The sequence below is a fragment of the Pimephales promelas genome, chromosome 23 (genome assembly GCF_988280905.1).
Source record: "Pimephales promelas chromosome 23, fPimPro1.hap1.1, whole genome shotgun sequence".
NCBI lineage: Eukaryota > Metazoa > Chordata > Actinopteri > Cypriniformes > Leuciscidae > Pimephales > Pimephales promelas.
This window is the reverse complement of record NC_142791.1, coordinates 1,080,900-1,093,713: the sequence shown is the minus strand read 5'-3', so window position 1 is coordinate 1,093,713 and position 12,814 is coordinate 1,080,900. Positions and strand designations below refer to the sequence as shown.

Genomic DNA, 12,814 nt, shown 5'->3' with positions numbered 1-12,814 from the left:
ATAATCAGGCGACGGCTCACTCCCAGATGGCTGCTTCTGCTGTCTTGCCATCCGACTGAAGAGCTCTTTTCAGACTCATTTTATTCATATCCTTTTACACTGATGGCACTATCATTAGAGGCAATCTACCTGAACAATAAAGGTAATTTTCCCTGCCTTTATTAGATAAGACCTTCCTGACTGAGCGCCGCGTGCAGCTGAGGGCTAATTGTCCGTGTCAGCGTAAACAAAGCAGCTGTGCACATCCGTCGTGTGTGTGAATGTCGGCTTTGTGTACTGCCTCTCCCAGTATCCTGTAATCGGCAGAATTAGGCAGATGGAACAGGAAGTCGCCATTGTGTCGTCCTGGCAATGCGCGACTCTCGGAATGCGTGTGCGCGAGGGGGGATGTTGCGCGTTCGCTAACCTGCTCAGCCGCTTAACAAACGGAGGAGTCTGTGTTGTAGAGGTCGACTCGTGTTTGTTGTTAAAGATCTAATTAGAGAGTGCCGAAGAGGCAGCGGAAGCTCGTCTAATTAGCGGGGAGCAGAAAACCCACTTTAAAATCCAAGGACAACGGGCGATTAGAGCGCACGTCGAAAAAATGGATTACGAAGAGAAAGGGGGTCTCTTGCTGGGGTTTTGTTGTTGATGTTTTTTCGTAGTTGAGATCGAGCGTGAAAGTCGCTTTAGTTCTGAATAACAGTGCAGGGTGGGGAGAGAAAGACCCAGAATGCCTTGTGTTGACCTGGAACAGCCCCAGCGTGTCCCACACACAACTCCATAGGAAGCTCCACAGATTTCTGTAGGATTGGATGATGTTGAACACATCCCTGACCCTTTGTATGTTCGTATTAGGGGTGTGCATAAGACTGACATGACATATGTCTTGAATATGAGGCATGTTTATGACAACTGTCATTAACTCAAATGTCATATTTGCATTCAAAATGTCATTATTAAGATGGCTTTGTTTGACATAAACCAATACATCATAACCTGTCAGTGTCGTTGTCATGACAACTTGACATAAATGAAGTTAAACTGGCTTTGACATTGGCTGTCATGAGGCATTATAACTGTGTCATGAATATTTTTCGTGACTAACTGAATTTGTCATTAAAAAGTTATAATGGCTTCATGACCAACCAGCTGACAGTTTAATGTGATGTTAACCAGCTTTCTTAAGTTTAATCATTAATCTGCTATGTCATGTTTATGACAGGTTGTGTTGTGTTAGTAATGTCAAGTTGTCATGACAACGACACTGACAGGTTATGATGTATTGGTTTATGTCAAGGTGTCATAACAAAGACATCTCAAACAATGTCATATTTGCATTCAAAATGTCATAACTGAGCGAATGACACTTAATGACAGTCCTTCATATTCTAACACAGTCTCATCCCAAATCGTCATATAACTGACGTTTTGGGACGTCTTTTGACCATACGTCAATATCCGCCTTTTTAGGGCCCCCTTAAACGTCGGTAGATGGCGATCCCGGGCCGTCATACAACTGACGCTTTACCTTTAACGTCAGTTAGGTGACGGGTTAGGTTTAGGGTTAAGTTTAGGTCTGGGGTAGAGTTAGGATCCCATAACCTCATCTACCGACGTTTAAGGGGGCCCTAAAAAGGCGAATATTGACGTATGGTCAAAAGACGTCCCAAAACGTCAGTTATATGACGATTTGGGATGAGACCGGGTTGCATATTCATAACATATGTCATGTCATGATTATTATCATGTTAGTCTTATGCACACCCCTTCAGGTAAAGTGTTACCGAAAATTTTTATAATTTGCATACTCTCATTTCAAACCAGTATGGTAAAAGATAATTTTGAGAATATATTTGTTGTTGGGTCCCACTTTATATTAAGTGGCTCTAAGTACTATGCACTTACATCGAAAAATAAGTACAATGTACTTATTATGTTCAGGTTGTATTGTAAAAAAAAAAACTCTTGCTGATAATTTACTCGCCCCCATCTCATCCAAGATGTCCATGTCTTTCTTTCTTCAGTCGAAAAGAAATGAAGGTTTTTGATGGAAACATTCCAGCATTTTTCTCCATATAATGGACTTCAATGGGAACCAAACGGTTCAAGGTCCAAATGAGAGTTTCAGTGCAGTTGACTCTTTTTCCGAGTCAATTTGTTCGTTTCGTTCATTGAATGAACGACTCGGAAAAAGATTTGTTCATTTTGATGAACGAGTTAGAACGGGAGAGTCACGAACGTGCGTCACAGAACAGAGCAAGGCGAGCATTTGTTCTTATAAAATTCAAACTTTGTTATTTATTTATTAAATGAGCGATCATTTCACTTGATAAGACCCTTATTCATCGTCTGGTGTCGTTTAAAGCCCTTTGAAGCTGCACTGAAACTCTCATTTGGACCTTGAACCGTTTGGTTCCCAATGAACTCCATTATATGGAGAAAATCCTTGAATGTTTTCATCAAAAACCTTAATTTCTTTTCGACTGAAAGACAATCTTGGATGACATGGGGCTGAGTAAATTATCAGCAAAAGTTTTTTTTAAAGCGAACTACTCCTTTAAAAGTGTTTAAGCTTTCAATTCAACGGTTTGAGGAAAAAATGGGGTGGAAAAAAACAACACACAAGTCTGTCTGGGCTATATACGTGTTTTTGTACGAGTTCACTGAATTGTACATGTGAAGCTGGAGTTCATACAGAGATGTAATTGGGATCATTACAGCGGCTCATTTCTGTGATTCCTCAAGTCATGATTTCCAGAAAGCAGGCGGTGTTAGAGTTGGGCCATTCCTCAACACTCGAGTGTCATTTGACAGGCAGGCGTTTTGCCCACAAACCGCGGACGGCGCGGGAAAGTTGCGGAGCTGATGAAAGAGAAGCTACTTAGAGATTCAGATTACTTTTGGCAGCTGTTGAGGGCATAATCAGCTCTGTGATGTTCGGCACGACCCCGATGAAGAGCAAACATGCGGCAAGGGAGACGGAAGATGTAGAAGCCTGTGCGGTGGATCCTGGCTTTCTTTGATTGGATCGTCTTGCTCTTTCTAGAAGGACAATGAAGACATTTCATGCTCTCTGTATATCAAACCCCCCCAAATAAAAAATGTTTCAAAAAAATTATATCATAGGATTAAAGAGACCAGCTATAAATGTTCAAATAATGTCCTCTGAGGCATTAATAATCTGCCATCCTGATGGAAAAAATGTCTGTTAAGGTCTAACACAGCTTTTTTATGTTTATGGCCAATAAACATCAATGACAGTTTGTGGAACCGCCAGCGTTTTATTTCTCACTGTTATGAGTGTGTTCACTCATAGGTATCTTTGGTTTAGTGGGCATCATGCTGTGGTAACTACTAACAAATCGAGTGTATGTGGGCATCATTCAGCCTCATGTCGTCACCTGTCAGTCATTCATCTTTTTTTGTCTTATATAGTGTCGTGTGTATCAATGGTTGCATCTCATCTTCTCTTTGTATTTCCTAGGGTTCCCCGATTACGGCTTTTATTCTGGCCCCGGTGACCAGCGGGCCGCTCCCTGCTCCTTTGCCGACTACGCCACCTTGGGGCCGCATACGGGTCAGATGCTGCAAAGTGAGCACGTCACCTCCACCTGCAACTCACCCTCCCAGCACCACCCAAGCCCGGACCACTTCAAGAGCTCAGGTGTGCATGGCGGATTTTGTCATAGACATGTTCTCCTTCTAACAGCCAGTCATTACGATATATTTGGAAATACCCCTTAACCCTGTAACACTGTATTCTGGACAAATGTGGACAAAATAGTTTTGATTTATTTTTAAAAAATACTTTCCGGTACAAGACTTGGCTACTTTTCCTAAGTTTGCCTCCTGAACACACACAATTTTTTTTGACTCAATTCTACAATGTTAAAACTCCTTAATCTTGTATTTGGGTCAAAAATGGGCACCCATAAGTCAAGCAAAGTCACTTCATCTTTAGGTTTTAGCTCTAAGAACTTATTGGAATGATATTTTAATGTAGTTAAAAAATTTAAAAAAACATAAAAATAAGCATAATTTATGTAAGTATAAGTAAATAAATTCAAAAATACCCCCAAAATAAAAACAAAACACCATAAATGGATAGACAAAACTTTATCAAAGACAGTATGATGTAACATTTATAATAAATAAAAATTAGGATCACACCTGAGTCCTCTGTGCCCACATTTGTCCACAATTACAGGATTAAGGGCTATAAAGTGAATACGGTTTGAGGGCTACTATTACAAGAGTCATTATGTTAGTTTTTACATACAGAGACAACCCACTCATGAACTGCATGTTTTAGTGCAAAGAAATCAGTCCTACCTGTCTGAGATCACGCCTAACATAAAATACTTAGGCATTTTTAGGATAAAATGCTTTATCATATATTATTTATATATCTTAGATACCTTTTTTTCCTCCCCCCCCAAAAAAGTCACATTATATGATATTATCGCTCTTGTAAGCTTGCAGCAAGGATGACAAAATATGATGTTTTCAAAGAAACGGTATGTTTACTATATTTATGCACAAATAATAGCTTATAATATTGAAAATACAATAACAAACACATCAGTAGGTCATTTGTAATTTAAAAACGTAAGCCTACATAGGCTCTATTTGAAATGCAAAATATGAAAGAATAGCTATTACTAAATGACTGCTGTCTGGGGAGGTTATTTGTGAGGTTTATCAATGTGAGGCTTTATTTTTTACGTTTTTGGAGCTTTAGCAAGCGATTATTAACAGAATAAAGCATCTTTTGGTAAGAACGGTGTAGCTCTCTGTGTACGTCTATGACGAGTCAGCGATCCAAACCAGTGTAAAATAGTCCCAATGTAAACACTTATTATAGATGTACCATAGTGGTTCAGGATAAGACGGATGATGGATTCATGATGAACTCGCTCATTATGTACATTTTGAACAGAAAAAAAGTTAAGGACTTTTATTTAATGCTCATTGCTCAAAGCTTTTCAAAATATGACGCTCGCTGAGGCCCCCTTGTGTTGGGAACCGATGACGCACTGTACAACATCTGTGTGTAAAGTATAATACAGGGTTGACTCATTTCATTCTGTTCCTACATTGATTTTGAGATTCTCCACCCTCTGTGGACTGTATGATGCACGTTAAGCCTCATTGTTTTGGAGGAGCCAGTGAAGTCACGCGTTGTGTGACCCATCTGCGGTGCGGTCCTGATCAGTGCCAGGCCAGGTGTCGTGGATCTCTGAGATTCAGCTCCTTCTGTCCTACTTCTCTTTGCCTCATTTCATTTTGCAGCCAACAGGAAAATGTCTGTAGTCCTGCCGCTTTACACCAGCGATTACAAAGATGAAGTAGGTTTGGCCTTGAGCCCAACCTGTGCTCATTCTGCTGCCGTTAACTTTGGACTCGGTGCAGAGGCTAAAGCTAAATCCTAAGAGTACGTGATTTAAATGGAAGAAAAAACCATTAGTGTTCTTGTTCGTTCGCATTATGGAAGTAAATGTGTTGGGGACATCATTACTGTTGAAGATCTCTGAAGTGCGTTTAGACAAGTATTTGGTGTTCAGATCAGTCATTGGTTTGCCACATATTTTGTTGTCTTTTCATCTGTTCCTTCTTGCTAGATTTTGGCACATTTCTCCATCTAAACAACAACAAAATATATTGTTTAGTTTTATTTTTTGTTGGCATTGGGAACAGAAACTCATCTATGACTTTGCTGCTTCAATTTATGACCTTAATATTGCTTTCAGTATGGGTTTAGAGCGTTTCCAGATAGCTCTATTAAATACAGACGCGCTGCCTGATATGAAGGTCCGTCCATTGTCTCTTGTATGCTTGTTGCTGTGGCAACTTGGTCTTTCGGGGGTCAATACTGACACCATTGGTGTGTAGCTTTGTGTTAGATAGTATCTGTTTCTAAGTCTGTCCCCGCTCAGCAAAAACACTTTGTTATCCCGCCAAAGCATGTGCAGGGTGACATCGATTAAAAGCCCAATGCTGGGAGCTGGAGCGGGACAGATGAGTCACCTGTGTCTCCAAAACACGCTGCGTAATCGCAGGCCGGCGGGTTTAATTAGCATGGGTGCTGCTAAGCTACCAGTCAAAGCCAATAAATGTAAGTCATGTTTAGCTATTAAAGCTAATAGCAGTAACGGTTTAGCCCCAGGGTTTAATTTGGAGCATGAATCCTATTTCTTGCAAAGCGAGAGAAAGCACAGCACCTTTACAGAATCCAGCAATTATATGGAAGAAAGATTACAGTACACACATAAAATGACTGTAAAAGCGAGGTAAGCTCCGGTAAGACATCCGGGAAACACGGCCAGAGACAGGAGGAGAGTTAGTTAGTGCTGTCTGTCATCAGTAATTTAACACAATCTACAGTATCTCATTTACCAAAATCCACAGTAATAAATACTGCTAAATTAAAAATATTGCTGAACTTAGGAGGAGTAGTTCACTTAAAAAAAAAATGATAATAATTTTGCTGATAATTTACTCGCCCCCATGTCATCCAAGATGTCCATGTATTTCTTTCTTCAGTCGAAAAGAAATTAAGGTTTTTGATGAAAAAATTCCAGGATTTTCTCTGTAAAATGGCCAATCACAGCGCTTGTGGTCCTGGTAGAATTGACACATTGTTACATTGTTACCTCTTTAGTTTTTTTTTTTCGGACAAAAAATTAAGGCTCTCCAATCTTCTCAAAACTCTGGATTATGATAGAGGGCTCTGAGACTTTGACCTGAGTGCAAAAATGGATGATCTAGACCCTTCCAGAGCCGAGATATCAAACTTCAAAATTTCGACCCGAAAAAAAAACGACAGTGTTACCCCTTACGTTTTTTTTCATTTTTGGGCGAAAAATTAAGTTTCTCCAATCTTCTCAAAACTCTGGATTATGATAGAGGGCTCTGAGACTTTGACCTGAGTGCAAAAATGGATGATCTAGACCCTTCCAGAGCCGAGATATCAAACTTCAAAATTTCGACCCGGAAAAAAAACGACAGTGTTACCCCTTACGTTTTTTTTCATTTTTGGGCGAAAAATTAAGTTTCTCCAATCTTCTCAAAACTCTGGATTATGATAGAGGGCTCTGAGACTTTGACCTGAGTGCAAAAATGGATGATCTAGACCCTTCCAGAGCCGAGATATCAAACTTCAAAATTTCTACCCGAAAAAAAAACGACAGTGTTACCCCTTACGTTTTTTTTCATTTTTGGGCGAAAAATTAAGTTTCTCCAATCTTCTCGAAACTCTGGATTATGATAGAGGGCTCTGAGACTTTGACCTGAGTGCAAAAATGGATGATCTAGACCCTTCCAGAGCCGAGATATCAAACTTCAAAATTTCGACCCGAAAAAAAAACGACAGTGTTACCCCTTACGTTTTTTTTTCATTTTTGGGCGAAAAATTAAGTTTCTCCAATCTTCTCGAAACTCTGGATTATGATAGAGGGCTCTGAGACTTTGACCTGAGTGCAAAAATGGATGATCTAGACCCTTCCAGAGCCGAGATATCAAACTTCAAAATTTCGACCCGAAAAAAAAAACGACAGTGTTACCCCTTACGTTTTTTTTCATTTTTGGGCGAAAAATTAAGTTTCTCCAATCTTCTCGAAACTCTGGATTATGATAGAGGGCTCTGAGACTTTGACCTGAGTGCAAAAATGGATGATCTAGACCCTTCCAGAGCCGAGATATCAAACTTCAAAATTTCGACCCGAAAAAAAAACGACAGTGTTACCCCTTACGTTTTTTTTCATTTTTGGGCGAAAAATTAAGTTTCTCCAATCTTCTCGAAACTCTGGATTATGATAGAGGGCTCTGAGACTTTGACCTGAGTGCAAAAATGGATGATCTAGACCCTTCCAGAGCCGAGATATCAAACTTCAAAATTTCGACCCGAAAAAAAAACGACAGTGTTACCCCTTACGTTTTTTTTTCATTTTTGGGCGAAAAATTAAGTTTCTCCAATCTTCTCGAAACTCTGGATTATGATAGAGGGCTCTGAGACTTTGACCTGAGTGCAAAAATGGATGATCTAGACCCTTCCAGAGCCGAGATATCAAACTTCAAAATTTCGACCCGAAAAAAAAACGACAGTGTTACCCCTTACGTTTTTTTTCATTTTTGGGCGAAAAATTAAGTTTCTCCAATCTTCTCGAAACTCTGGATTATGATAGAGGGCTCTGAGACTTTGACCTGAGTGCAAAAATGGATGATCTAGACCCTTCCAGAGCCGAGATATCAAACTTCAAAATTTCGACCCGAAAAAAAAACGACAGTGTTACCCCTTACGTTTTTTTTCATTTTTGGGCGAAAAATTAAGTTTCTCCAATCTTCTCGAAACTCTGGATTATGATAGAGGGCTCTGAGACTTTGACCTGAGTGCAAAAATGGATGATCTAGACCCTTCCAGAGCCGAGATATCAAACTTCAAAATTTCGACCCGAAAAAAAAACGACAGTGTTACCCCTTACGTTTTTTTTCATTTTTGGGCGAAAAATTAAGTTTCTCCAATCTTCTCGAAACTCTGGATTATGATAGAGGGCTCTGAGACTTTGACCTGAGTGCAAAAATGGATGATCTAGACCCTTCCAGAGCCGAGATATCAAACTTCAAAATTTCGACCCGAAAAAAAAAACGACAGTGTTACCCCTTACGTTTTTTTTCATTTTTGGGCGAAAAATTAAGTTTCTCCAATCTTCTCAAAACTCTGGATTATGATAGAGGGCTCTGAGACTTTGACCTGAGTGCAAAAATGGATGATCTAGACCCTTCCAGAGCCGAGATATCAAACTTCAAAATTTCGACCCGAAAAAAAAAACGACAGTGTTACCCCTTACGTTTTTTTTCATTTTTGGGCGAAAAATTAAGTTTCTCCAATCTTCTCAAAACTCTGGATTATGATAGAGGGCTCTGAGACTTTGACCTGAGTGCAAAAATGGATGATCTAGACCCTTCCAGAGCCGAGATATCAAACTTCAAAATTTCGACCCGGAAAAAAAACGACAGTGTTACCCCTTACGTTTTTTTTCATTTTTGGGCGAAAAATTAAGTTTCTCCAATCTTCTCAAAACTCTGGATTATGATAGAGGGCTCTGAGACTTTGACCTGAGTGCAAAAATGGATGATCTAGACCCTTCCAGAGCCGAGATATCAAACTTCAAAATTTCGACCCGAAAAAAAAACGACAGTGTTACCCCTTACGTTTTTTTTTCATTTTTGGGCGAAAAATTAAGTTTCTCCAATCTTCTCGAAACTCTGGATTATGATAGAGGGCTCTGAGACTTTGACCTGAGTGCAAAAATGGATGATCTAGACCCTTCCAGAGCCGAGATATCAAACTTCAAAATTTCGACCCGAAAAAAAAACGACAGTGTTACCCCTTACGTTTTTTTTCATTTTTGGGCGAAAAATTAAGTTTCTCCAATCTTCTCGAAACTCTGGATTATGATAGAGGGCTCTGAGACTTTGACCTGAGTGCAAAAATGGATGATCTAGACCCTTCCAGAGCCGAGATATCAAACTTCAAAATTTCGACCCGAAAAAAAAACGACAGTGTTACCCCTTACGTTTTTTTTCATTTTTGGGCGAAAAATTAAGTTTCTCCAATCTTCTCGAAACTCTGGATTATGATAGAGGGCTCTGAGACTTTGACCTGAGTGCAAAAATGGATGATCTAGACCCTTCCAGAGCCGAGATATCAAACTTCAAAATTTCGACCCGAAAAAAAAACGACAGTGTTACCCCTTACGTTTTTTTTCATTTTTGGGCGAAAAATTAAGTTTCTCCAATCTTCTCAAAACTCTGGATTATGATAGAGGGCTCTGAGACTTTGACCTGAGTGCAAAAATGGATGATCTAGACCCTTCCAGAGCCGAGATATCAAACTTCAAAATTTCGACCCGAAAAAAAAACGACAGTGTTACCCCTTACGTTTTTTTTCATTTTTGGGCGAAAAATTAAGTTTCTCCAATCTTCTCAAAACTCTGGATTATGATAGAGGGCTCTGAGACTTTGACCTGAGTGCAAAAATGGATGATCTAGACCCTTCCAGAGCCGAGATATCAAACTTCAAAATTTCGACCCGAAAAAAAAACGACAGTGTTACCCCTTACGTTTTTTTTCATTTTTGGGCGAAAAATTAAGTTTCTCCAATCTTCTCGAAACTCTGGATTATGATAGAGGGCTCTGAGACTTTGACCTGAGTGCAAAAATGGATGATCTAGACCCTTCCAGAGCCGAGATATCAAACTTCAAAATTTCGACCCGAAAAAAAAACGACAGTGTTACCCCTTACGTTTTTTTTCATTTTTGGGCGAAAAATTAAGTTTCTCCAATCTTCTCGAAACTCTGGATTATGATAGAGGGCTCTGAGACTTTGACCTGAGTGCAAAAATGGATGATCTAGACCCTTCCAGAGCCGAGATATCAAACTTCAAAATTTCGACCCGAAAAAAAAACGACAGTGTTACCCCTTACGTTTTTTTTCATTTTTGGGCGAAAAATTAAGTTTCTCCAATCTTCTCGAAACTCTGGATTATGATAGAGGGCTCTGAGACTTTGACCTGGGTGCAAAAATGGATGATCTAGACCCTTCCAGAGCCGAGATATCAAACTTCAAAATTTCGACCCGAAAAAAAAACGACAGTGTTACCCCTTACGTTTTTTTTCATTTTTGGGCGAAAAATTAAGTTTCTCCAATCTTCTCGAAACTCTGGATTATGATAGAGGGCTCTGAGACTTTGACCTGAGTGCAAAAATGGATGATCTAGACCCTTCCAGAGCCGAGATATCAAACTTCAAAATTTCGACCCGAAAAAAAAACGACAGTGTTACCCCTTACGTTTTTTTTCATTTTTGGGCGAAAAATTAAGTTTCTCCAATCTTCTCAAAACTCTGGATTATGATAGAGGGCTCTGAGACTTTGACCTGAGTGCAAAAATGGATGATCTAGACCCTTCCAGAGCCGAGATATCAAACTTCAAAATTTCGACCCGAAAAAAAAACGACAGTGTTACCCCTTACGTTTTTTTTTCATTTTTGGGCGAAAAATTAAGTTTCTCCAATCTTCTCGAAACTCTGGATTATGATAGAGGGCTCTGAGACTTTGACCTGAGTGCAAAAATGGATGATCTAGACCCTTCCAGAGCCGAGATATCAAACTTCAAAATTTCGACCCGAAAAAAAAAACGACAGTGTTACCCCTTACGTTTTTTTTCATTTTTGGGCGAAAAATTAAGTTTCTCCAATCTTCTCGAAACTCTGGATTATGATAGAGGGCTCTGAGACTTTGACCTGAGTGCAAAAATGGATGATCTAGACCCTTCCAGAGCCGAGATATCAAACTTCAAAATTTCGACCCGAAAAAAAAACGACAGTGTTACCCCTTACGTTTTTTTTCATTTTTGGGCGAAAAATTAAGTTTCTCCAATCTTCTCGAAACTCTGGATTATGATAGAGGGCTCTGAGACTTTGACCTGAGTGCAAAAATGGATGATCTAGACCCTTCCAGAGCCGAGATATCAAACTTCAAAATTTCGACCCGAAAAAAAAACGACAGTGTTACCCCTTACGTTTTTTTTTCATTTTTGGGCGAAAAATTAAGTTTCTCCAATCTTCTCGAAACTCTGGATTATGATAGAGGGCTCTGAGACTTTGACCTGAGTGCAAAAATGGATGATCTAGACCCTTCCAGAGCCGAGATATCAAACTTCAAAATTTCGACCCGAAAAAAAAACGACAGTGTTACCCCTTACGTTTTTTTTCATTTTTGGGCGAAAAATTAAGTTTCTCCAATCTTCTCGAAACTCTGGATTATGATAGAGGGCTCTGAGACTTTGACCTGAGTGCAAAAATGGATGATCTAGACCCTTCCAGAGCCGAGATATCAAACTTCAAAATTTCGACCCGAAAAAAAAACGACAGTGTTACCCCTTACGTTTTTTTTCATTTTTGGGCGAAAAATTAAGTTTCTCCAATCTTCTCGAAACTCTGGATTATGATAGAGGGCTCTGAGACTTTGACCTGAGTGCAAAAATGGATGATCTAGACCCTTCCAGAGCCGAGATATCAAACTTCAAAATTTCGACCCGAAAAAAAAACGACAGTGTTACCCCTTACGTTTTTTTTCATTTTTGGGCGAAAAATTAAGTTTCTCCAATCTTCTCGAAACTCTGGATTATGATAGAGGGCTCTGAGACTTTGACCTGAGTGCAAAAATGGATGATCTAGACCCTTCCAGAGCCGAGATATCAAACTTCAAAATTTCGACCCGAAAAAAAAAACGACAGTGTTACCCCTTACGTTTTTTTTCATTTTTGGGCGAAAAATTAAGTTTCTCCAATCTTCTCAAAACTCTGGATTATGATAGAGGGCTCTGAGACTTTGACCTGAGTGCAAAAATGGATGATCTAGACCCTTCCAGAGCCGAGATATCAAACTTCAAAATTTCGACCCGAAAAAAAAAACGACAGTGTTACCCCTTACGTTTTTTTTCATTTTTGGGCGAAAAATTAAGTTTCTCCAATCTTCTCAAAACTCTGGATTATGATAGAGGGCTCTGAGACTTTGACCTGAGTGCAAAAATGGATGATCTAGACCCTTCCAGAGCCGAGATATCAAACTTCAAAATTTCGACCCGGAAAAAAAACGACAGTGTTACCCCTTACGTTTTTTTTCATTTTTGGGTGAAAAATTAAGTTTCTCCAATCTTCTCAAAACTCTGGATTATGATAGAGGGCTCTGAGACTTTGACCTGAGTGCAAAAATGGATGATCTAGACCCTTCCAGAGCCAAGATATCAAACTTCAAAATTTCGACCCGAAAA

The 12,814-nt window shown here is 39.5% G+C and overlaps 1 protein-coding gene across 2 annotated transcripts in view; it reads left to right on the top strand.

The window, feature by feature from the left end:
* Window positions 1–12,814, top strand: part of msi2a (musashi RNA-binding protein 2a) — a 225,030-nt gene that overhangs the window by 176,700 nt on the left and 35,516 nt on the right. For both annotated transcript variants that reach the window (XM_039675722.2, XM_039675723.2), the window contains exon 12: window positions 3,467–3,646. In XM_039675722.2, coding sequence (XP_039531656.2) covers window positions 3,467–3,646 — 180 coding nt within the window. The remainder of the gene's footprint in view (window positions 1–3,466; window positions 3,647–12,814) is intronic.